The following is a 27,044-nucleotide window of genomic DNA, read 5'->3' on the forward strand; positions in this document are numbered from 1 at the left end:
TCTAGAGCCGCCCCTGGTGACTTGCCCAGTTAACTCCTAAACTCCATCTTGGAGCTGGACTGTGCATAGGAGTGAGGAGGGGGTCTCCACCAACAAGAAAAAGTCTATTTAAACCCCTGGGAGACCCCTCCATGGTGGTCTTCATCTGGCTAAAGAGAGAGCCTCCCTACCCCCCCAGGATACTTGAAAGAAACTGGAACAAAGGATAGTGTGCAAAGAGTGTGAGTGATTGCTGGACCCAGGCTAAAAGGAGATTAGTCTGTAAAAGGGAGCATTCTGGAACTGGTGAGGATCTTATCCGTATTCAGTTTGATTAGACATAGATTTGCACATTTTATTTTATTTGGCTTAGTGACTTACTTTGTTCTGTCTGTTACTACTTGAAACCACTTAAATCCTACTTTCTGTATTTAATAAAATCACTTTTTACTTATTAATTAACTCAGGGTATGTATTAATACCTGGGGGAGCAAACATCTGTGCATATCTCTCTATCAGTGTTATAGAGGGCAAACAATTTATGAGTTTATCCTATATAAGCTTTTTATAGGGTAAAACGGATTTATTTGGGTTTAGACCCCATTGGGAGTTGGGCATCTGAGTGTTAAAGACGGGAACACTTCTGTTAGCTGCTTTCAGGTAAATCTGCAGCTTTGAGGCAAGTAATTCAGACCCTGGGTCTGTGTTGGAGCAGACGGAAGTGTCTGGCTCAGCAAGATGGTGCTGGAGTCCTGAGCTGGCTGGGAAAGCAGGGGTAGAAGTAGTCTGGGGACATCAGGTGGCAGCTCCCAGCGGGTTTCTGTGATCCAAATGGTCACAGATAGTTAATTGAAAAATTCCTTATGTACCCCGTGTGTTGCGGAACAATTTGAACTGCAATGGAAATTAAAATAGACGTTGAAGTCCCTGTCATGAACATCGTGCACAGGAGGGAGAATATCTTGCAAAATGTATGCTCTAAATTTTACTTTATATCACTTCATTATGCTTTGGCAACATCAAGAAGCATTGCCCACACAGGCGTGTGCAGCACATTTCATTCGGGTGTGCACCCAGGGAATTTTATTTATTTATTTTTTTAAAGGTGAACATTTATTGAATACTCAATCATAAAGGACATTTTTATTCATCAAACAAACTAAAGAAACTAAAACTTAACTAAACTTAATTTTTTTTTAAATTAACAACTAAACTTTACTTAAAAAATGAGACACAAAATACCAAATTTTTGCTGTAGTGATAACCAGGTGTATACAAAGATACAGTCAATTTTCATGATCTTTATCTTTAATCAGATAAGGAACTAACCCAAATTGACCAAAACAGATTAAGGTTTCTTCAACTTCCTGTCCTAGAGAATGAGACGTTGCTCACTAGGTATTATGGACTTAAATTCCTCAATCACATCATTGTAATTAACTGACAAAGCCAATTCTTGTTCAATGTACAAAATCATGAGTGAGTCGAGGCGCTGTTGGGACATTGTAATTCTTCGTTTGTTTTTTACACGTGCTAGTTTCGAAAAGGCTCTTTCACATGAACAACTTGTCTGCTCCTTTTCTTATCTTAACAACAAACCGATCCATATTTTAAAATTAAAAAGGGGTATCATACGATTGAATTGAAGCGTAAAGCCATGGGCTCGTTACGGTATTTCAGTAGAGTACACGTGACAAAGATTACAAACACTGTAGACACCGCGCTGGGCATGCCTGATGCGGCCGCGCTTATAGGTCAAAAATTTTTCTAGAATAGTAGTCGGAGGGGAGGGGAGGACCAGTGGTAATGCGGTGCCGCAGAAGTGGGGACGCATGCTGCAAGCGAATGTGGGCTTTCTATATAGAGCGTATCGTGTGATTAAATTAAAACGCAAAGCCACTTTTTTTTTTTTTGCTGGCAGGCGTGGGCAAACTTTTTGGCCCGAGGGCCACATTGAGGTTCCAAAATTGTATGAAGGACCAGGTAGGGAAGGCTGTGCCTCCCCAAACAGCCTGGCCCTGCCCCCTATTCCTGGACAGCGCTGTAGCGGCGTGGCTCTGTCAGGACCTGAGCTCCTGCCGCTTAGCCTGCTGGAACTTGCAGCCTTACCACGCAGCTCTGAGCAGGAGGAGCTCAGGTCCCGCTGGAGCCATGCTGCTGCAGCGCTGTCCAGGGCCGCTCCTGGACACAGCGCACTGAGGCGTCGGAGGGTGGGGGAAGGCGGGGGTGGGGGGAGCCTCAGACATTTTTGTGGGGTCCCCTGCGAGGTCCGGGGCCTTTGGCAAATTGCCCCACTAGCTCCCCCCCCCCCCGGGTGGCCCTGCTTAAATCAGGAACAGGTGCAGCTAGAACTTAAATTGCTCCTGAAGAGAGAGCTCTCCCAGACGTGAAGAAGAGTGTTGTGTAAGCTCAAAAGCTTGTATCTCACACAAACAGAAGTTGGTCCAATGAAAGATACTACCTCACTCACCTTGTCTGTCTAATATCCTGGGACCAACATGGCTACAACAACACTGCATGCAATTCTCCCAGTGACAGAGATAAAGGCAGATTTCTTTCTAATCATTTTTTTTCTTGACTTTACTCTTTACAGAAATAAAATGAGAGAGAGAGAGCATCCAATGCAACCAGGGAGCTCAAGTTCCATTGCTCCCTCTTCTTTTTAAACAAGTGTAGGAAAGTGGATGGGATAGGGGAACAGACAAATGCAATATGTTATTGTAAAAAGGAGAGAACCTAGTAACTAATTATATTTTTAAGCCTGCTCAATGTATCTCTTAAGTGGTAGAGCAAATACCTCTTATGCGACCACCCCACTCTATTCCACTGTGAAACTGATAATTAAGACCTGTTCTTAATCCAGTTTGTTGCTATGTTGTAACTATTTCACTTAGAGTGTGGGTTTGTTTGTTTTTTAAACCAAAATAGTTATATTAGGGACAACCTCTAACATAGACACCATTGTATTAATATAAAAATACCATATACCGGTGTAGCTTATTTCCCTCCTTTTATGGATATGACTTTACTGATATAAAACACCATTATACTGATTTCTGTGACCATATTAGAGGGGGTAGGACAGCATAAACTATAGTGGTATAACTAAAACAGTAGAACTTGTGTGTGTAGACAAGCCCTAAGGCAACTGAAGGTTGAAGTGTGTCTGTAAGGTAGTGATGTGAGTGAAACCTAAACAAAGATGATTTCTGCTATATTCTTATTGCATTTCTGGGAATTATTGTTCAAAAATAATTTGTAATTCTAATTACATTATTCTCTGCATAACAAACTGAGTGAGATGTCAGCATGTTTGTAATGGGTTATGGTTAATAGGACAGTTTAAGCAGGTTGGTTTAGTTTCCTGTATAAAAGGTTAATTAGGGTTGTTAAAGAAAGGAGAGAATTTGTTCACATAGCTCCAGGTAGGGTAAAACCTTCTCCCGGAGGCACATATGCAGACCTATCTCTGAGCCATGTTGACATACATTATTACTTTCCCATGTAAATGTTGTTTTCCAGATAACGTTTACAAGAGCCTCTGGCTCTTGTCAAGGAGGCCAATTAATGCTAGATGCTGCTGTTTGCATTGCACAAGTTCACTGAGGGAATATTTAGGAAATGCTTACATATTTCAAAAGCTGACCAGTTTAAGGGCTTGATTGTGACACTATGCACAGCCCTGAGCCAAGGATGGCATATAAGTTGCATCACTAAAAAGTAGCACTGGAAGGCATAATGACTCTGAGAATCACAGTCTGCTCCCCCGCCCCCACTTCTACCCTCAGGATGGAAGTTATCTGTTATTGGCCTATGGCAGCAGTAAATTACTGTTCCCTCCCCTTCTTTGGCTCAGCTGTGCTGGCCATGGCATGGGGGCGGAGGGGGTGGAGTCAACAGTCCATGTACTCACTGCCCACCTACTCTGAAAAAAAAAGTAAGCAGGTGCATAGCCCCCTTTACTTCTCTGTGTTGGACCCAGTGTCTGGTTAGCTCACATAGAGGTTTAAAGGGAGTTCTTACTGGGTATGTAGTCCTAGTCGAAATCTGGCCCGAACAAACCCCAATATACTTTGTGATTAATTCATTATGGATACATGATTGTCATTACAATACACAGTACATTGTTTTGCCATTGAGTTTCTGTGCTAAAGTGCATCTGATAATATTAGCAAACTAGGGAGAAATTCTTCTCAGTATAAGGAGTTCATATACATGGGAAGTTAAAGTCCAACATCAGACATATTGCATAGTTTATGTAAATATACTTGAGATGGACTTTAACTGTGTGTGTGTATTTTATTATAGGTGACAACATGTCTGGCTGAGAATTCTAAGAATTGCATGGTTCCAGAGAAGCTGATTATCTGGCATTCGATCATGGCGGAAATGCCTTTATGGGTGAGTAATGATTCCAGCGAAATGGAAAGGTCATATTACCTGTGGCTCAAACACGTACACCTGCAGGCATTAGAAAATGATTCCTCAGCGGTTGCCAACGTACTCACAAAGCCCTTAGCATGCATGGGACTAATTACTGTTTATCTCAAGATCTGAGTTTTCTAGTGTCTTACTAGCATGTGAGCAAAACAACTCATAGTCAGGTATTTCTTGCTTGATTAAAATGGGATTTTACCACAGACTGTAGAAAAGTGTAAAAATTCATTTATGCCCTCACTTCTAGTAAAATATTACATAAAGGCCTGAGAGATCTGCACAGGAGGTATAACCTCATCCCTTGTAATGTAATAGGTAGACATAAACAGACTAGGTTAAGGGAGCTGTGGCAGATTTAACTCTCAGTTTCCATGTAATTGTGTATTAGATGCAATGTAAAAACTGTGGTTTAGTCTCACTATTTTAATGCTCCCAAAATGTGTGTAGTTTGTTAAGGTCAGGTTGTAAACTGCTTACTCCCACTGGTAAGTGGAAGGGCTCACACTCAGGCCTTTTTGAGCAGCAGTGAGAATTGACTAGTTCCATAAAATATACATATTCATAATGAATGGCACCTAAAATTCAAAACCTGCCACTAAACTTTGTATTAATTGATAAGACATACTGGTACTTTTCTGTGCTTAGAGCTCTGTCACTAGTGAATGTTTGGGTGAGGTCATATAGTAACCAGGAGACAATGGCATTTTGGTTCCCATTCTTTGCTCTCATCACGTGAAATGTGGTGGTTATTTTGGATACCTCATTGCATTGGAACTTTCAAAAATTAGAAATTAAAGCTCCTTGGAGACTTATGGGATCATCACAGTTGGATATGAATGACAAACAAAGGCATAAAGGGAGGCTGGATTTGACCCCCCAAAACAGACTCCTCAACGTGACAGTGCAGCAAGGCCAAAGGGCCTTCCTGGTAGAGAAATTGGACAACATTTTCACAGACCCTCCTCCCCTGAGAGATGATATCTCAGACGTCACATCCCAAACGGCTGACTCAGAAGATGAGCCCCAGAGAACGGCCATTGAAACAAAGGAGAGAAAGAGGGAAATGTCTGCCTCAGAGATGACAATGAAGGGAAACTGGATGACTTGGAAGCCAGGGCAAGAAGAAATAATCTTTCTATTTCAGGCATCGCAGAGAGTTTAGAAGGTAAAAACATCCTCACTTTTCTTCAGCAACTGCTCCCAGATCTCTTCCAGATAGACCCACTGCTTACCGCTGCCCCCTTTGAGATAGAGCTCAGCAAGTGGGTTTAAAAAAAAAAGGCGGAAAAGTGCTCAGCCCGAGGCTGTGGTACATAAACTGCTGAAATGCAGTGATAAGCTGCTAGTAACCAAGGGAACTAGTTCACATTTGTGTATTGAATCCTGCTGTCCAGTCACAAAGACCAGGATCTCAGACCTGAACTGATGCATTTAGGACTGAATCTTGCAGGCCCTTGAGTGCCATGGAACCAAGCTGTTCCGTTGGAGCTGTTGGACAATATTTGTTTTCTGCTTTGTTTGTTATTCAGGAGTGCTTGGAGGAGAGTTTGTGGGAGATTTAGGAGGAAGTGGGGGAATGGCCAGTGGATCTATGAACTGTGTGGAAGCACTGCATCATAACACTGTGTGTGTGCGTTTGTGGTAGGGCACATCATATTATAGCCACTCCTACAAGCTAAGGGACTTGCTCTCTGTTCTGGGGGGAAGAGTCTTTCCTACCAACATTTGCATGGTTCCCCCCACTCAAAGATCTCGGCTTTACTCAGGAAATTAGAATTTCAGCCCAAATGCCACCTACCAGCCAGTTCCATTCTCAGTGCATTTCATCCAGCCCCTTCCACGCAGCCACAGAAACACACTTTGCTTGAATTGAATCATTTTGTTTCCAAGTTTCCTGAATAACAAACAAAGCAGAAAACAAATATTGTCCAACAGCTCCAACAGAATCTGTATTAGACAAGACATTAGCCTCTTCCCTGGCTCAGAACCTTGTCTTCTCTTATTCTCCATGCGGATGAGCCCATCTGCCCTCATCTAGTGCAGCTAGATCTGGGGTAGAAAAGGAGGGAACAGAAATGGCTGTCTTCACACAGAAATCCCTGGGTAGACTTTTCCTCCTGAAAGACAGCTGCTGCCTGTTATTCTAGAAGTGGCAGGGAGAGGTTTTTATGATCATTAACGTGACTTTCCATGATGCAGAAGGTTATTCTAAATTGTCCTCTTTCCTGACTTGCCTGTGATATGAAAAAGTAAATCCTCTGTGCTAGTCAAGAAATTGTTTACAAAAAAAATCATACCATTTGGCTTTTGCTCTGCTGTTGTTTATTTAGGATATGGTATTTTTCAACTGAAGTTGGCTGCGTCTGGGAGATACTGTTTGTTTTGGCACTGGTCACTTGTCATATAGTGCTTGTACACCAGCTGGTCTGTATACATTACAATGCATGGTCTCCAGGACATAGTCCTTTTAGTATACACCTCTACCCCGATATAACACAACCTGATATAACACAAATTCGGATATAATGCGGTAAAGCAGAGCTCTGGGGGGGTGGGGCTGCGCACTCCGGCGGATCAAAGCAAGTTCGATATAACGCGGTTTCACCTATAACACGGTAAGATTTTTTGGCTCCCGAGGACAGCGTTATATCAAGGTAGAGGTGTATTTCTTGGGATGAAAGGAGAAAGGGATCTGGATTCTCTACTGAGAACAGTCCCCCTTTCACTGTACTGGGGGCCAGAAAACTGCCAGATCTCCCCAATGGGGGATTCCCCAGCAGGCATAGAACTGGTATAGCCAGGTTCTACACCACCATGCCTGCAGCCTTTGGCATAGCATGTGGGAAAGGGGTCTGCCAGAGCACAGTTCCTTGGTGGGCAGTTCCTTGGTGCGGGGCAGAAGCAGCCACAGTAGATTAAAGCACCTCTCAGGCTGCTTTCCTCTGGGCTGTAACTGGTGTCAAATTCTAAAATCAGGGAACCACAGGTGGGGCTTTTTTGTTGCTGAACAGAACTGCATGCTGTTGAGAATGTGGGTCAGAATCTCTTCTCTGATATTTCTGGGTTCCACTCACCATATTGCATCTTCCACCATGCTGAACCTAACGCCTGGAATAATGTCTCTCTTGTTTGCCAAGCACCCTCTCACTCCTAAATGAAATCCCTCCATTCTTCTCATCCACTGTAATCCCCTCAGCCACCCTCTCCTGAACCATTACCCCATAACTGGTGAGTATTTGTCTAGTAGTCATAGGTAGACTGCAAGCTGTTTGGGAGCCCAGAATGTGCCTTATCTCTTTTTGCAAGGTGTTATGAAAACAGACGGCACTATACATGTATGTTAATAATATTTTCTGAAGATTACTAGAATGACATCCGTGTGCGCCAAGGAAGCTACTTTGCAGATATCTGCACTTTAGCACTGCTAGGGAGGGAAGTATTGTATTTGCAAGGGTTATTACATCTGTGATTATGTGAAGTAGCTTCACTGCTGCTCCATGTCCTTAGAATAGTGTGACCAGATGTCCTTATTTTATAGGGACAGTCCCAATATTTGGGGCGTAGTCTTATATAGGCGCCTATTGCCCCCCACCCCGTCCTGTTTTTTTCCCCCACACTTGCTCTCTGGTCACCCTAGGTTGGTAGGGGAGGTTTCCTTCCTCTGGAACCCAGCAGATCTCTCTTGCCTACAGTTCCCACAGTGTGGAAGGATAGACAACCTCAGGACATTGTTCTTACAGGAGACAAACTAATATTAAATACAAAATCTCTGTGAAAGGAGACAGCCGTGAACTGACTCAAATTACTATAGGGTTCTGTAAGTCAAAGGGGATCATATTCACCCTGTCTTTTGTTTAACTGACAGTCTTTTTGTCCCAGTCCTAACCTCTGAATCCAAATATGTCCAGTATGTAACAGTGCTGTTCTGTAGGTAGATAAATCCTCGGCACCGAATGCAGCAGTTCACCCGACTCCTTTTCAAGTCATAGCATGTCTGCAACAGTTTCATAATGAACGTCCTTTCTTCTGATGCAAAAATTCCCCAAAAGGCATTTAAGGCTTTACATCTGATCCAGGTGCTTTTTTTGTCTCTTTCTGTGCTACAGATTGACTTTTGCATTCAAATGCCAGGCCCCTGCACTTCCTTTTTGTCTTAAAGTAATGCCGCCTGCTGGTTGGACTTATATGTTGCCTGAAAATGGCGGGTTTTTTGCATTTAATAGCTTGTTTGATTTTGCGCTTTAAGACTGAACCTATATTGCAAACCCATCTTATTTCTTCATCACAAAGTCATGGGAGAGGCTGTTTAGTTAAGTTTGGAAAGACTATAGCACCTTTTGATGTGATTCTGTTACCTTTCCTCAGCTAAGCAGGGCTGCGCTGGGACAGTTCTTGGAGAGGAGATCTACAAGGAACACTCGTGGGCAGCTGGTAACAGTGTTGGTGATTCAGTAAGCAGCAGCCTTCCCTCTGAATCAGTAATGAATCTGTACCAAGCATGGTGTCAGGGAGTTGCATTGCCCGAGGGTGTCTTTTTCCCAAGAGATGTAAAAGAGAAATGTTGAGTTGGAACAACTGTGGTCATTAAAGATCCTATACTCAACTTCTGTATGAATCAGGGAGTTAACATAAGTGTCCTGGCCAGATTGCAATATTGGTAATTACGTACTGCCTCCCCAAATTCCCCAGTTAGATACTGTGTTCTTCACTTCCCGTCAAACTATTGTGTTCTGTGCTGGTGTTAAAGATCTACCATGTTCTACACAGACAGGGTTGCATTTCAGTGGTAGAGAAAGTGAGCCCGTTATATCTCATATCTTACCCAATAGGATTGGTATGAGGCTTTATAAATGTTTGTGAAGTGTAGAGATAATTAGATAAAATTTATAGAAGTGCAATATATTTTTATGAAAGACAATTCCCATTTTAAGCCTTTTTCTTTCCCAAGAATTCCCCTTTTGGCCTGAAATATTTTATGTGATTGATCGTTAAAACAGCCTCTCCCTCTATGAACTCTTGCATTAGTGAAGTCTCTGGTTCCCTGAATCACAGATTAGTTTCTGATCTGAAGCTAGAAATTTTGAGACATGATTATAAAATACATTTAAGTGGGTGAGACAAGGGAGAGAAAAAAATATTTTTTAAAAGAACATCTTTCCTATTTCTATGTTCCAGTTCTTTAGGAAGTTCTCATGTAAAAGTGTGAGGAATGAATAAAAGGAGCACATTAAGATCAGTTTTATAGCTTGAATTTCACATATTGTAAATAAGAACTACACTATTTGCAGAGTTGGTATAGGAATGTTTATAGGTTACAAACAGATTCCTTGGTAGAGAGACTGTCTAAAAACCAAGGCTCTCTGTTCAGACCAAAACCTGGTTTAAGAATCTCTCTTCACTTTTGGTAATGGTGGTATTGCCCCCTTTTTAATAATGACTAATTTAAGCAGATTGTTAGTGCATAAGATGCTCTTACTTTGAAGTTTCTAACTATCTTTTACTTTATAATGTAATACAACACTGATACCAATAGGTAAAACAGTAAATACATGAGTATGAAATTATCAGCATTTATTGACAGTGAGAAATAGTGGAATATAATTCATTGCATATTAGACAAAGTTCTCACTGAGTCTTCATGCAATTAAAATACAGCCTGTAAACTATATATTTTACAATGGTTAATTCAGTTTTGAGCATAATATTTAATAAGAGATACAAATCAAAAATTCAAGGTTCAAGTTCTGCCATCACATACACAGATCCCATGGAAATAAGGACAGTACTATGTTCTTATTGTACATTTTGATTCTGTACTCTTTACACTTCTATCTGAAGTCCACAACTGATTTGTCTTCAGTACAAGGGATCACTAATACAAGTTAAAATCTCTATTATAATGCTGCCTCGTTTGTACTTTTTTAGTTGTATTCCAGGATTTAAAGGCCATTGAAATCAATGAAAGTCTTTCCATTGACTTCGGTGGAGGCTAGATCTAGTCCTTAATTCTTATTTCTCAGTTTAATAAAGTGATACAATATTCCTGAGTTCTATCATGCATGTGGTATAAGAAAATCAAGATGATTTATTGTATATAGTGGTCTTTGAAACATTCACCATGATCTTTTCTTTTAAAAAACAAACTAAAATTCCAAAATATTGCAAATCCCTAGAAAAGCCTAATTCTGCTGGTAGGTTCAGGTTCTCTGTCCCTAAGCCTAGGAATGACTCCTGAAGTCCTTCATCCAAGCTAGAGTTAAAGTGCAAACAATAGTAACGATGGATGAAATATAACAGAAAAGAAACCAATTTAAGGAAAATAGTTCTATTTTGGGTAAAACTCTGTAAGAAACACCTCATTCGATATCCAACACTGAGGAGATATATGGAAATCAGGAAGTGAATATTCAACATACAATATAATACAGAATAATTTATTTTAAATATACGCAGTTATAATTCTTATTCAGACTCTGTTCGTCACTCTGGGGGAAAATACAACCTGAATATAAAAAATCTTGATATAAGAACATTGTTTAGCTGATTAAAAGGTAAGAAGTGTAGGGCCTGATCCATCATCCATTGAACAGTAGCTCTCAGAGCTTAATACTCAAAAATATTCAATGAGAGGAAGGAGACCCTTTATTAAAAACAAAATGCAAAGACATAATTCACATAGTGGGAAAATAGATCACATTCGTAAGTACTTGTTACCTGTAACCCTGATTCTACAATGTTTACACATGAATAAAATCTCTCCCATTTATTTCAAAGAGAGAGGGATATATGAATTGATCGCTGAGGATCAATCCTTTTATGTGTTATATATTGCTCCATATGGAGCAAACAAGGAAGTTTCATAGAAACCAGTCAATTCACAATAAGAGTTTACAATAAAGTGAGACTGACAGGTATTGAGGTTTTCGAGAAGAAGTTATTAAGTCTCTAAAATTTCCTAACAGATCCCCAATTATTCTGTGATAGCAGTTTTGATTTTTTTTTAAATTGAAAAGTTACTTGGTATAAAGATGACATCGAATATTGTGAGTAAATATCTAAAGCTATATGGAAGAAATTTTTCTTCTGTTGATCATACAAAAATTGATTAATGGTTTTTTAAAATTTCAGTTTTACTGTTCCAGACTACTTATATATACAGTCTTCTACTGTTATAAACTCTGATTGTATCTTTAAAAAACTTGCCCTTAGTTGAGAAAACAGTCAGTTGTAGGAAGTTTTTTCAGTGCGTGCCTTAAAAATCTGTGATAACCCCGTCCTTGGAGTTCCTATTGACTTTACATGCCACTGCAGGTGCTTAGCATCTCTGAAAATTAAACTTGTATGGTAGGGAGTAATCCTGTACTGGCACTTAGGGGGTTGGACTCCAGAGATCTATGGTCGACATGTTTAAAATTAGACACCTATATTGTAATGGTTCAATTTTCAGAGTTCTGAGCTTCCACAACTTGAACTGGCTTCACAGGGAGCTGTGAGTGCTCAGCGCTTTTGAAAACTAGGCCACGTATTTAAGGCACCTAACATTAGATGCCTGAGTTTGAAAACTTCTTCTGAGTTTTTTCCTCTCTAATTTCTATTAGTCCAATTCTGGGCTCTCGGGGGGTGTTTTCATCAGCAGCTCAAGTTTAACAAATTCAGAAGACTTTTACTGTCTGTTTTCTGTCTGTTCCTCAGCAACAGCTGCGGAGCATGAGATGGGAATAATGAACCTACTGGCACATTCCTAGAAGGCAAACAAACAAACAAAGCATTCAGTTCAATAGTAGCTGTCTTGTTTTATTTATTCTACATTTTTTTCTGCTTGTCTCTGCAGGCAAAGGTGAATTCAGTGCAGTGCAGAACTCTGGGCCTGATCCAAAGTCTTTTGAAATCAGTAGGCATTTTTCTTCTTGACTACATTGGCTTTGGATCAAGCCATATGATACTATCTTAAACCTACTCAAGTTCCAGGAAGGTGGGTGGGTGCAAGCCCCTCCCCCAGCCTAAGGGGAGAAACCACTAAGCCCAGGGTTCAACTAGGTTCAGGGGACAGCAAATGATTGAACAGGAGTGAGGGTTACAGGGTTGTAAGTAGGGATCCTGGCTGGGGTTGGGTGGGGGGAATACTATTGGACAGGTGAGCATACGGTTGCCAACTTTCTAATTGCACAAAACCAAACACCCATGCCCCACCCCTTCTCTGAGGCCTCAGCCCCACTCACTCCAGCCCCCCTCCCTCCCTCGCTCGCTCGCTCTCCCCCACCCTCACTCACTTTCACTGGGTTGCGGAAGAGGGTTGGGGTGAGTGCTCCAGCTGGGGGTATGGGCTCTGGGGTGGGACCACAGATGAGGGGTTTGGGGTGTAGGAGGGGGTCTGGGCTGGAGCCAAGGGGTTTGAAGTGTGGGAGGGGGTGAAGGGGTGTAGCAAAATCAAATACTTTATTATTTCTCCAGTAATTACAATGGAGGGAGAGAGTGCCATAGGACACAGGGTCGCCCCAGTCCTGGACAGGTCTCTCAACTGGTAAACAATTTTTGTACACAGTTCTTGTCCTCTCACCTCGCACTATCCTTGCTTCTACAAGTCTCACGTCATTAGGGTTACAGTATGGCCTGACTCTTGCTAACTGACTGACATGCATTAAAATCCCCTTCAAATCCTTGTTAATTATTTCCCTGCTTCCACAAGGGGGTTCAGGCTCCCACCGGGCGGCACTTAGCTCAGGCAGCTCCTGGTCGGTGGCGCAGCAGGGCTAAGGCAAGCTCCCTGCCTGCCCTGGCTCTGCGCTGCTCCCAGAAGCAGTCACCACTTTTGGGCCCTAGATGGAGGTGCGGCCAGGCAGCTCTGCGCGGTGCATGGATGCCTCGCCCACAGGCAATGCCCCCATAGCTCCCATTGGCCGTGGTTCCCAGCCAATAGCAGCTGTGGTGCTGGCGCTGGGGGCGGGGGCAGCACACAGAGCTTCCCTGATTGCCTCTGCACCGAGGAGCCGGACATGCCGGCCGCTTCCAGGAGGCACGCAAAGCCAGAGCAGCCAAGGAGCTTACCTTAACCCTGGTGCACCACCCACCAGACTTCTAATGGCCCAGTCAGAGGTGCTGACCGGAGCCGCCAGGGTCCCTTTTCAACCAGGTCTTCTGGTCGAAAACCGGACAACTGGCAACCCTATGTAAGCAGCTTCTACACTACAGCTATTCAGTTAGGATGCCCTTAACTATGCAGCACAGTTGCCTTCATCACAATTTACCTTTAAAAACATGGCCAAAGACTTTCGAAGATGAAGAGGAAAGAAGCTCAGACATTTCTTGTAAATATGGAAGGGCCCCTCCACTCTGTACGTTCGGCAAGCCACAGTCCTGTACAAACGAAGCATCCAAAACAGTCGAGCATTTTCACTCATCACCATGAACTCATTTCCTCACTATGGATACATTCAGGTCCTGACATGCAGGGGCCAGATTCCTTACTCTACTCTAAACCCTGTGGATAGAAGATGGCAAGTTCAGCAGTCTCTTTAATTTAGTGATAAAGGAGTCCATTAAAATCTGGGTTGAAATTATTTTATTGCCCCTCCCACCTTTATTTCCTAAGGAACACAAATATTAAGGAGGCACATTTACTATTATACATATCTGTACAATGAATAATCACTTGTATTGGCCTCACACTATTATGATGTTAATTGTCTTGCTAGCTTTCCAGGAACCTTTGCAGACTAGAGGCTCTTATGAGACATATTCAGTCAATGAAAAAGTTAAGAAAGGGACTGAGAAGGATACAGGATTATTATAATTTCTTAAGTACTGATGGTTTGTTGCTCTGCCCTTGGCAAGATACAGATAGACTTAGGGTGAAATTCTGGCCCTACTGAAGTCAATGGCAAAACTCTTATTGGCTTCAGAGAGGTAGTATTTCACCGTTGGATGCAATTCTGTGGACAGTTAAGCAACTGAGTAAGTATTTTCATGGTTGGAGACTTGGTTCCCGCCCCAAAGCACTTACAACCGAAGAGTCAGGCAAAACTTTTACAAGATGCACTAAGACCCAGAAGATAATTTCAAATATTTTCTATTTTTGTAGTGTAGGTTTTGGGTGGTGCTGATATTTCATTGACATGGGTTAGAATACATATTAACAAAATAACACCTTGTCTGCATTAAGCCCTTGTAGATTACTGCGCATTATGGCAGCTTACGGGGTCATGAAAGTCAGCAGGATAGAATTATCCTGGTGCAGCTTCCCTGCGCTGGCCCCCTCAAAAGCCCAGGTGTAGAGTGTGGGGATGGAGACTCTGCTGCAGCCAGTGGTGCACCCCATTGGCAGCCCTGGTGGGGAGGGGAAATGCTGTAAATTAGAGTAGCCCCTACAACAAACCAGAATAGGGAGGGTACAGAGGTAGATGAAAGCCATAGTGCCCCTTCCCCTGAAATGTACCCTTTTTGGTTGGGCCACCTACATGCACAGCCAGAACCTCAGCCATTGTGTTTAGATATATTTATAGCTTCAAGTATGGTGTTTTCTTTATTGGATGTTAACTCTGTATATCCTCTGCAATTATCTTTTCACCAAATTAACGGAATTACCTTTTGGAGAAAGTCCTCCCTTTTGGGGCCATGAGATTGGAGCAAACACATCATTTCCTTATTTTCCTGGATTTTTAGAAAGTGAGTGGCAGCTTGACACGATTTTGGTTTCTATAAAAAACGGAATCTGAAATTAAGGGAGGGAAATGAAACCCGCCCTCCCACCCACCCACCCAGAAAAAGAAGTAAACAAGTCATTTACCCGGATATTGACACTCACCTGCAGCCCAGGGTTTGCTCCCATTTGTAATAAACAATTAATTCCCTCAAGAATTTTATCTTTGCGCAGTTGCAGAAACTTTTGCATGTCACTGTGGTTGGTGACTTTTTGAGACTCCCTCACTAATGCAGTGTGAGCAAGAACTGCACAGTGTAATGGTGTTAAACCTGAATAGGAAGAACCACAATGACATCAGTCACTTGCTGGGGACTAAATCCAAATGCTTGGGTATTTTGGTTATAACAAAAACACCAACAATTAGATAATGTTTGACCCAAGCTTTCTTCCCAGACTTAGCTATTCCCAGGGGTCTTCCCCCAGGACTGCTCAGCCCTCACCCTGGAGCTTCTACCTGTAGAGAACCACTTCTACCTTTTATATATCCCAGAGGCATGGCAAAGCACCAGCCTCAGTGAGCTGGAAGAATTCAGCCCTTCCCAGCAGGGTGTTGCTGGCAAATATTGCCAACTTGATATTTCCTGCCTAATTTCTGGGGTTTAAAAATTACTTAGCCTAGAGTAAAGCCAGAATTTGGAGCCTTAGAGGAGTCTACAGTAAGCTTCACTGTAGTTAAAATGGCATCTCTTACCATAATGGTCAGTTAGATCCACTTCCACATGCAAGCCGCCTTCTTTACATTTTTTCAGAACCTGAATGGAGGAAGATGCAGAGATTGTAAATATTGATTGTGGCCTCTGGACACTGCCACAGTACAATAAAACAATAACAATAGTGACACTAGTTTATCTCCGGTGGCATGGTTTCTCATATATAGAGACATCTTACATTTTGCATGGCATAATATGCATGTGTCTCCTGCAAAATGCAGGCAGAAAAATCCAGTGCATATGATAGTGTAATTACACTGTATCACAAATTAAAGCTCTACTTACATCCAAAACTCTTAAGTACCCATTCTCTGCACACAGATGGAGTGGTGTTTTCCCTAAACTGTCCTGTTCATTGACATTGGCTCCCAGAGAAATCAAATCATTGACCATCAGGTGCTGGTTCTTTTCAGCAGCTAGATGTAGTGCTGTCTAATAATAAGAGAGAGAGAGAATTTACAGTGGGAAAACATAAAAAGTCTTTAAGCAACATGGATTAGCAGCTAGGGGAAAACACTGGGAGTCAGGACTTCTAGGGTCTATTCCTGGTCCTGGGAAGGAAGTGTGGTCTACTGCTGGAGGGGCGTGGTGTCAGGACTTCTGGGTTCTATTCCTAGCTCAGCCACTGACTTGCTGTGTGATCTTGTGCAAATCATTTCACCTCCCTGTACCTCAGTTTCCCCATCTGTAAAATGACAGTAGTAATACCTGGCTGACTGGGGTGTAAGGAGTTTAAAATCAATGTTTGGAAAATGCTTAGAGATCCTTTAATGTACTAGAGAAGTGCCTGATTTTTTTCCAGTTAGTGTCATACCCGTTTTGCTGCATCCTTTTCATCAATTTTGTTTAGAGATGCAAATCTCTGTGCAAGTGCATAAGCCAGTGCTCTCCTTCCTTGAGTGACAGCCTTGTGCAGGAGCCTGGAATAGGACAAGGTTTGTAATGCATTAGAGCATTCAGCAAATGTGGGCAAGGCTTGTAAAATAACCACAGGGGTGGTATCTTAAAGCAAAAGGAACCATTTTTTCAGTGTGTAAAATAAGGCATCAAAAACTTTGCGGACAGTTCGGTATTTCAGTCATTTATTCTTTACTCTCTATTAGCTGAGGGGGTGAGGGAGGGCACACACACTTTGTAGGTCTGTAGGCTGTGATCACTGCACATACCAGGGGCTAGTTGCATCCCTCCATTTCACCCCACAAGCTCCCCGTGCACCTGTCTCTCATCCCTCTGTATTTCAGAGACCCCCCTGCAACATCCACCCTGCCAGGGGTTGTGTATACACCCCATTTCTCCATCCTCCCTTACCAGAGTTCTCTATAGGGTTGCCAATTGTGGTTGGACGTATTCCTAGACGTTTCATCACAGAACATAATCTTTAATGAAAGATTAATCTTTAATTCCTGGAGACTCCTGGAGAATTGGCAACACTAGTTCTCTGGTATGGGACAAGTGGGGAAATGTAGAAACCCTCCCATCCAGAACCAAAAAATAACTCCTAACTCCAGCTGCAAAACAATGTTTTTCTTTTTAGGTGAAATCCACACCTCTGCAGAAGCAAGCTGGGAATCATACCTCTAGCTCGCCCTGTAGATTTAGCCTTTGTGTAGAACAAATAGTACATGCATATGGTTATTGGCATACCCAATCATTTTATTTCATTTATTTCCAGCATTTTATTGCTGTATTCAGGATCACTCTTCGGCATAGGACTTGGTCCACTTATTACATTTTGTTTCATATAATGTTGCAATCCTGTAAAATGAGATTGTGTTTGGATCCCTCTGATTGCGTTTTAAAGACAATCAAAACATCTCATCCCTGCTGAGACTAGGCCAGTTTTAAGAAAGGCCACATCTGTTTTACATCAGCTTCCTTAAACTGGCTGAGCTGTGAAGGAAATCAAGTGGTTGGGTTTTTGGTTTTTTGTTGGTATTTTTTTTTGCAGGGGGGGAGATTTTTTGCTGGGTAAACAAATATTTGCTCTTTAAACACAGTTTATTCTAGTGAAATGGCATCAATAACCTTGTCTTCAAGTCAGTTCCAGTGAAGCAGCCACTCCCAATTCTTTGGAAGTCTGCTGCCTGCACGCTACATCAAAACATGTGTACATTGCTAATCTCCTCACCCATTTTTATTGCCAGCTACTAAAAATAGCAATTATTCATAGACTGTTTGCAGCCTGGTAAACACTGTGCAGGAGTTTTATTATTGCAAATGAGTTTCTCAGGAGCATAAAGTAATTGTTTCAGAACAGATGCCTTTGATTACATTTTTTTCTAGCAATTCAGTCCTTGGCCTTATTTACGCTGGGATGCGGTCCTGATTTCACTTGTCAGTGGCCAGAAAGTGGGCTGAATACACCAGTGCAAACCTCTAGTGTGGACAGGCAAAGTTGCTATCGGCACTGGTAGAACTTGGCCCTACCTAAAACCAGGTCCAACTGCACCAATCCAAATTACAGTTTGCATTGCCTTCACTCAGGCTTTGTCTATTCTACAAGTGATACTGCAGGTCAGCTGCAGCTACACTGCTGTAGTGTAACCCTACACAACAGGCAAGGGTGGTGTCTATATTGCGACTTAGTTTGGCTCAACTATATCTCTTAAGGGAGTGAATTTTTCACATCCTGACCAACAAAGCTAGGTCAATCTATGTTTTAGGTGTAGACCAAACCTAAAGGTTTGCACAACACCAGTAGCTGGAATTGGATCGACTCCCCTTTGTCAATAAGGTTTCAGAAAAGAGAAAGCGATATATTATATATATGTAACAGTCACAGACCTGTTCCCGTTTTCATCAGGTGCAAGCAACTTGTCTACTGGGATATTTCTCAAGAGACTCTCCTCCCAGTATAGTTGGAACTGGAAGAAAGAGAGGGCAGAAAGGTCCTCCTGTTTGAAAGAAACAGAGGTTGACTTCAAATGTCCCACATAGTCCCGGGAGGTTGCATCAACTTCCAAGAACTCCTCTGGATGGTGTCCTGGTGGATTATAGCAGAAAGGTTTGTCTTGTGCAGAAGGCCCTGGGAAATGCCTCTGGGGATTGATAAAAGCATCCTGCATCTGCCAGCTGTTCTGTTCGCTTTTACTCGGAAATGATATTTCCGGAGAGTCCGAGTGTTGCATTTTTTTATAATCGGATAAATAAGAATTCTCCTCCTGTCCACACAGTAGTGGGTTGCAATCAGCAAATGGGCAACACAGCTGTAATTTGGTCAGGTTCTGGCTCCTTTCCAGCAGGCTACCAGCTGGTTGTTTGCTGCCATTAGCTTCCCACCAAGAGGCCTGAATATCAGGGGAAAAGCTGTGCCAGCAGCAAGCTGGCAGAGGGCTCAGAGACGGTAGCTTAGAGTGGCTCTTGTTCAGATCTTCCTCCAATACCTCAACCAGGATATCAAGGTCCTCCAAGCCTTTTAGTGCTTGCTCAGAACTTTGCTTTTTCTAAAACACCAAGAAGAAAAACAAAATTCAGTCATCAGGTGTCCTGTTCTGCCTCAGAACCGTAACATGATTTGCCTGGAAAGTCAGAAAGCCTGAAGCAAAAGGTGTCATGCATACCTGTCTGAACTGTTTTTCTGTATAAGGGCGAGCTTTTCTTCTTGCTATTGGAAACAACAACAAAAACATTTGAGTTAAAAAAAATGCAAATAATATTCACTCCAGTATTTCTCCCCATAGGATGCATGGGTGAGGGGAAGTATATGGTGAAAATGCCTCAAGCCTTGTTTATAACACAGAGGTGGGCAAACTACAGCCTGCGGGCCATGTCTGGCCCATCAGACCTTTTAATCTGGCCCTTGAGCTCCCTCCAGGGAGCGGGGTCGGGGGCTTGCCCTGCTCTGATGCTCCAGCTGGGGAGCAGGGTCAGGGGCTTGCCCCACTCCATGCGTGCTGTGGCTCCTGGAAGCCGCGGCATGTCCCCTCTCTGGCTCCTATGCCTAGGGGCAGCCAGGGGGCTCTGCACACTCCCTCCGCCCCAAGTGCTGGCTCTGCAGCTCCTATTGGCTGGGAACTGCGGCCAATGGGATCTGCAGGGGCGGCGCCTGCGGATGGGGCAACGTGCAGAGTCACCTGGCTGCTGCCGTGCCTCCACATAGGAGCCGTAGGGGAACATGCTGCGGCTTCCAGGAGCTGCTTGAGGTAAGCTCCTCCAGAACCCGCACCCCTGAGCCCTGCCCCACGCCCCAACCCCCTGCCCTAGCCCTGATCCTCCTCCCACATCCTGAACTCCTAATTTCTGGCCCCACCCAGAACCTGCACCGCAGCCAGACCCCTCACCCGCTCCCACACCTCAACCCCATCAATTTCGTGAGCATTCACGGCCCACCATACAAATTCCATACCCAGATGTGGCCCTCAGGCCAAAAAGTTTGCCCACCCCTCTTATAGCGGCATGTCCCTCAGCTTTGCAGTCCTGCTAGAAACAACGTTTAAGAAACAAAGCTGGTTCTGACAAGGGCTTTGGAGTACATGAAGGTGCACATATGAATGTGCATTTGTGTTAGCACAGACGTACTATGAGGGTGGATCAGTGTGTGCTTTAAGGGACATTGAGAAAGCTCTGGCTAGATGTGTGGAGGGAGCAGAAGGACAGAGAAGCTCCATAAAACTGGCTGGATCTAAGTCTACAGATGGTTTTTGTTTGTTTGTTTTTTTAAAAGGGTCCAACTTTGAAATATATAAGGGGACAGCCTCAACAGCATCATCTCAGCATAGCTCTGTCAAAACAAAATAGTTATGCCAGTTTATACCAGTTGAGAATCTGGCCCTATATCCTTAAAACAATAGGCAGCCAGTGGACGAGTCTGAGAATCTTGTGACTCAGTTCTTTGTGTACATGTGCTTGTGAGAGGGCATCAGTCTATAGGAAGAGGAGTTTGCATTCCCCCAAGGGGGTTCTTTACCTGCTGTTCCAGAAGATCCTTTAGTTGTAGTTCCCTTTATTGATTGTGCTTCCTAAGGAAACAAGCAAGCAAACCAAAATTAATATATTTTGAGATGGGAACATTTACTAGAAAAATTTAACTAGTGCACAGTATGCGGCCTGAGCAAAATAATTCTGATACAAACAACTTTTAGCTGATAAATTTTTTTTTTTGCAGAGCATGGAAACAGTGATCTCTTTTGGACGAGAAAGATCCTTGCTACCATGCTCTTGAAAAAATCTCCACTCTAGTCAGTAATGTTTGAATTTGGGATGTACAGCACCAGATTGCAGACCTCTACCTCGTCACTTAAAGGAGTAACTCCATTGGATGGCAGCAACACCATGCTGGTATCATCTGCACAGTAGCCACAGAGAGAGAACATGTAACATACTTTGCCATCATGTTACACTTTCATATGTGGTGACTTCTCCAAACTCAAGGAGATTCTTACCTTTATGTCACTGGGGTCCATCCCTTTAGAAAGCCGGACTTTTCTCAGCAGCTCCCGCACTGGCATTTTCACCCGCACGCCGACATACTGCTTCAGAGGGGGGAAAGGGCTAAGCGTAGAGTCTGGAAAAAATCAAAATAAGGTACTTGAAAAAGAAATTGGCACAAGATAAACTCTACAAGCCATTGTGTGATAGGGAGAGTAGGAGGTAGTTTAGCCCTGAGAGGATGTGCATAGTTTCAGGTGGTTTGTTAGTTAGGGGAAATTCACACTTTGAGCTATATGTTCTCTGGTTCTGAATTTTCAAGAATGACTCTTATTTAGTATTGATAAACATGCTCTAACAGTTCAGGGGGCTTCTCAACAGGTAAGAGATAATTAGTAAAATAAAAATAAAAATCTGACTGAAGAGCTTACAACTTGAGGGCATGAATGGAGAGAGAATACACATGTAAGCAGGGTCTGAATGAGCTCTCCTCTGCCTTCTATGTATGAACTGGGGGAAAGATCTCAGGAGCAGACTATATTGGCATAGCCCAGGGATTGGCAATATTTGGCCCGCGGCCTGCCAGGGAAAGCCGCTGGCGGGCCGGGACAGTTTGTTTACCTGCAGCGTCTGCAGGTTTGGCCGATCGTAGCTCCCACCGGCTATGGTTCGCCATCCCAGGCCAATGGGGGCTGCGGGAAGCAGCACAGGCTGAGGGATGTGCTGGCCGCTGTTTCCCGCAGCCCCCATTGGCCTGAAGCAGCGAACCGCGGCCGGTGGGAGCTGCGATCGGCCAAACCTGCAGATGCTGCAGGTAAACAAACCATCCCAGGCTCCAGTGGCTTTCCCTGGCGGGCCATGTGACAAAGGTTGCTGATCCCTGGCATAGACAAATCTACTTTGCCTAGGTGATCAGCAGACAGACTTGCTTTGCCAAAGTGATCAGTTTTGGCTGCTTCAGATTAAACTTCACTTTAATCTTGAATATAGGGAAAACGAATTGCAGCAGCAGCAGCGAGTGCCCCTACTACCCAGTGAAATCACTAAGGGCTAGTCTACACTTACCAGCTGGGTCGACGCGGTGAGTTCGACTTCTCGGAGTTCGAACTATCGCGTCTAATCTGGACGCGATAGTTCGAACTCCGGAAGCGCCGGGGTCGACTCCGGTACTTCACCACTGCAAAAGGCGGTGGTGGAGTCGACCTTGGAGCCGCGGACTTCGATTCCGCGGCATCTGGACGGGTGAGTAGTTCGAACTAGGCTACTTCGAATTCAGCTACGCTATTCACGTAGCTGAACTTGCGTACCCTAGTTCGACCCCCGCTCTTAGTGTAGACCTGCCCTAAGACTTGAAATCACTAAGAACTGGGCTAAGTGGCAGAACCTCAGAACACTGCGGCTGTGGCTACACTTAGCACTTCAAAGCGCTGCCGCGGTAGCGCGCTGCGCTGGCGCTTTGAAGCACTAGTAGTGTAGTAGCGCGCAGCGCTGGGGAGAGAGCTCCCTCCACTCACCGTCCTCCCTCCTCCCTGTGGGGGGGGGGGGAGCTGCAGCGGCGCTGGGCTGCGCTGACACTGGTGGGGCTGCGCGCACACTGCGCAGCTGGGCTGGGGTGTGTTTGACTGGAGCTGCTGTGCGCTCACACCCTTGTGCCTAGCCAGCCCCTGCATCATAACTAGAGGCAGTGACAGCAACAGCAGAGGTAGAGGCAAGGAGAGGCAGAGGCATTGCATGACTCCTCCCCCCTTCAGCAACACTTATTTTTCCAGCATTTAAAAAAACCTTAAAAGTATCAAATTTTATAAGTCTTTTATCATGACAAAAACTTTACTGATGTGAAGGGTCCATTGTTCTTTTGGGTTGTGGGCCAATCGAAAGAGAACACAGGGCCACAAAGAAGGCCTAGGTTCAGGAGGACCCTCGTGTCAAGACTCGCTGCATGGGCGGCTGGAAGCTGAGAGTTGATGCTCGCTGGGGCAGTGATGAGCTACTGCAGCTCCTAGAGCACCTCATTGTGGTGCATGTGGAGCTAAAGCAAAAGAGGAGACGTGATTATGATTAAACACCAAGACCACGGTAGCCTAGAATGACAGGGGTATATGTGACTCGGGTGATCAGATCCTGTGGTGATACATAGATAAATAAAACCTGAGGTTTCAGAGTGGTAGCCGTGTTAGTCTGTATCAGCAAAAACAACGAGGAGTCCTTGTGGCACCTTAGAGACTAACACATTTATTTGGGCATAAGCTTTCTTGGGCTAGAACCCACTTCATCAGATGCATGTTACACTGCTAAGTTTATCCCATGGACTAGATTTTCAGCTGTACCCAATAATCGCTGCTCTTCCCTGGCTGGCTATTGCTCCCAGCTGAGAACAGCCAGAGTTCAGCACAGGTCTGTCGCATCTTACGCTGGGGTCAGCGCGTAAAGCGAAAATCGCGTATAGTCAAAATTACATTGAGTGTAATGGCGGGTGGAATCGCCCGCACTACAGGTACAGTATTAAAATTGTTATTTTTCTCCTTTTTTTTTTTTTTTTTGCTGACCGCATAAAGCTGAAATCGCGCATGTTAAATGTGTGTAAGATGCGACAGACCTGTAAACTCTGACTACGCCCCTTTCTGCCCTTGACATGCTCCTATATCAGAGACTACAGGGGATGGGGAGTGGTCTGGGAATTGGCTACAGGTCACATGGCTCCCTGTTTAGGAGGTTGAAATATTTTCCGCAGGAGAATAATGGATACCATGTAACAAAATTTGCACTTATGATAGGCGCTTTGGAATGACTTGTCATTTTTGCTAAAACTTGTGAATCCTTTGGAATTTCTGAATGCTTAGCAGGTGACAGAATACTCATGAATAATATGACCTCACAAGTCAGTTGTTTACTATTCAAACAACTCTAGAAGTGGGACTAATACCTGCTTCTGGCAGATATTTTAAGGCTTAATTAATTACTTTTGTAAAGCACTTGGACAGCCTGGATGAAAATACTATCGAAGTTCAAACTTGATGTTAATTTTATTGTTCTCTTTCAAGCTATTAAATAATAAAAGTGCTGGATGATGCATCAAGTTACCTGCCCAGGTGCAGTCTTGCAACTGAAGCATTCGGTAAAGGCAATAATGTATTATACATATTTGTATACAATTCTGTAATTATTCACCAAGTCATACATTACTATTACATGCAGAACCAAACATAATTAAAAAAAACTAAATAAATGAGCAGTAAAATGTTATAGGTAAACAAATCATGGACTATTACTACAGCAATCTGCAAGACATTGAAGAACTTTTGCCTTTAGGAATAAACCACATCAAAACCAAAAATAAGCTAACTACATAAACTGATCATATTTCTCTATTTGACATTATTACTGCACATACCTAAAATGCACTGTTCTTACAACAACTAACTGTATTGCTTTGCAAAGAGATGCAGTATTGTTGTACAAAATAGTTGAAAGTATGTGAACAAAATTTTAATCTTACCAGTGAGAGCAGACATCTCCTGGGTTTTTACTGGGGGAATATGACAGCTCTTAGGACTCACAACATTAAATTCTGTTAATCCAGAAGCTGGCAAAGATGGGCTCTGTTGAAAATAACTTTTGGGGCTGGCAGTTTCCCCAGGCAAAGGAGATCCTTGGCCCATGCTATAACCACCGATTTCACTTTCACTGATGTTTTGATTGGTGAGTACTTCAGGTCTCATTCTGATTTTTTGCAGCATTTCCACCATACATGTGAAAAAACGCTTACTTGATTTTAAGGAAATCTGTAAATCCAAGTTTTACATTGAGAATTTGAACACAGTTATTCCCCAATGCAATTAGTCACAGCTAGCTGAATCCAATGTCCTTATTCTCTTTAAAAGGAAGATATAGCATAAAATCAATCTTCAAATCCCAACAGTGTGTGGAAACTACCTTTGAGTACTGCATGGCTTATTACCTCCATACCTCCTTTATAGTCAGGCATGGCTTGAAAGACGTCACAGCATGAAAATACCACACCCTCTTTCTAACAAACTATTGCAGCAGCTGAAGAAGAAGTGACTTTTCCTAAGAAGTGCTCAGTGGGATTGAGCAGGAAGAGGTGAAAATACAAAACTGAACATAAAAAAGAAAAATTATGATTTGTTGATTTTAAAAGAATATGGGCGGCAGAGGGAATGGTTTCCCAGGAATTCATTTAGTTTGCCCAAAGGTTTAAACTGTACAAAGAACAAATAAATCTGTCCCTAAATCTAAACAGTTTTATTAACACTTTTTACTTATAATTTTTTTCTAAAGTTACATAAAAAGCAGCCTTACAGGTGTGACATTTAATCCTGAAAAAAGGAGCAAACACTGACACCCCCTGGCTCCCATAAATCCCTTGGTGGGGATGGGTGGAAACCACAAAGAAACTCTACCCACTCAGAGTTTTGATTCCATAAAGAGAGAAGTGCCAGAGGGTCTATGAAGTCCACTAGGGACTTTGCTATTGCTATTGATTTTACATGGAAGGCTGTCAGATACTGTGATGAGTGTGGTGGTGGTATGAAACCCTGAGATAAATAGATATTCTTTTTAACCTTTTTTTTTCATAAGCAGTGGCATGCAGTCATGGTTGATATATGAAAATAAAATGTTACATGTGACTAATAACATTCCTCAAGTTTTTGATAGAACAGTCCAGTGCAGGAACTAAAATCCATCTTTATTTCTCCAGGGAAGCTATTTGAAGTTGTGTATCTATCTCCAGTACTGCAAGTGAATACCAAGGGGTGAAATGTAGAACAAGCCCATGTCAAAGTTAGACTCAGGTCAGGACTCACAGTTGGTCAGACCACTCTGTTTTATTAGCACAGCGCTCTGCTAATAACACCCAGATAATGTGAGCACCATGCAAGACACAAACTATCTTATTTATACAGATAAAAGGGTGAGCACTTAACAAGATAACAAAGGAAGCAGAATCTGTAAAGTTTACCTGGGCTAGACATGCATATCTTATTTCCTTACTAACTATTACCGATCTTCTGTTAATGTTTCACCATTAGCACCCTTGTTTATGCCTAATGTTTCTTTTCCTGGTACCTGTATTTCAACATTTCTTATTTCTGCTTAAAGGTACATACAACATTTCTTTAATCCATTCTTATTTTTACAATATAATTCATTCTACTTTCACACCCACCAAGCCTCAGTAGCTGTTAAACATTCTAGCAAGAGCTTCCATAGATAAAGGTGAGGAAAGACCAAATTGAACATGTGACGCTACATTGTTTACTTGTGCTTTAGCCAATCAGAAATCAGTCCCTACAACTCAATTATTTTTGGGGAGAGGGGGGAACAACATATCTTTGTGTCAAGTAGAGAGACAAAGTGGGTGACGTAATATATTTTATTGGACCAGCTTCTGTTGGTGACAGAGACCAGCTTTTGAGCTACACAGAGCTCTTCTTCAGGTCTGAGAAAGGTAAACAGAGTGTCACAGCCATATACAAGGTGGAACAGATTGTTTAGCATAACTGGTTAACATATATTGTAAGGGACCATTCAAGATGGAGTCACTCACTAACACCTCTGCCGTCATAGGACAAAAGGGGGGGCGGGAGTTAGTGGGTTACAGATTGTTGAAATAAGCCATAAATCCAGTGTCTTTATTAAGACCATGATATTTAGTTCTAGCAAAGTTATGAATTTAAGCTCTGAGGTTTGACTTTTGAAGGTATTGTGCAGGTTTCCTTTGAGGACATGCACTAGGAGGTCAGATATGGAATGATCATTTAGTGAAAAGTATTCACCCACACGTATGATACGGTATTTTTGTCTTTTATCATTTTTCTGTGTGAGTTCAT

At 42.9% G+C, this 27,044-nt stretch overlaps 1 protein-coding gene and 1 long non-coding RNA gene across 2 annotated transcripts in view; one reads left to right on the forward strand and one right to left on the reverse strand.

Moving 5' to 3' along the window:
* Positions 1 to 27,044, forward strand: part of POU2AF1 (POU class 2 homeobox associating factor 1) — a 137,537-nt gene that overhangs the window by 13,458 nt on the left and 97,035 nt on the right. Inside the window, exon 2 of the mRNA XM_039496691.1 lies at positions 4,288 to 4,380. Within this exon, the coding sequence (XP_039352625.1) occupies positions 4,377 to 4,380 (4 nt within the window). The 5' untranslated portion in view covers positions 4,288 to 4,376. The remainder of the gene's footprint in view (positions 1 to 4,287; positions 4,381 to 27,044) is intronic.
* Positions 19,386 to 21,320, reverse strand: LOC120375772. Its single transcript, XR_005586768.1, has 3 exons — positions 21,207 to 21,320; positions 20,732 to 20,783; positions 19,386 to 19,429 (listed from the first exon to the last, which is right to left on the reverse strand). It is a non-coding gene; the product is annotated as an uncharacterized LOC120375772 (long non-coding RNA).

Source organism: Mauremys reevesii, linkage group 12 (genome assembly GCF_016161935.1).
Source record: "Mauremys reevesii isolate NIE-2019 linkage group 12, ASM1616193v1, whole genome shotgun sequence".
In the NCBI taxonomy this organism is placed as follows: domain Eukaryota; kingdom Metazoa; phylum Chordata; order Testudines; family Geoemydidae; genus Mauremys; species Mauremys reevesii.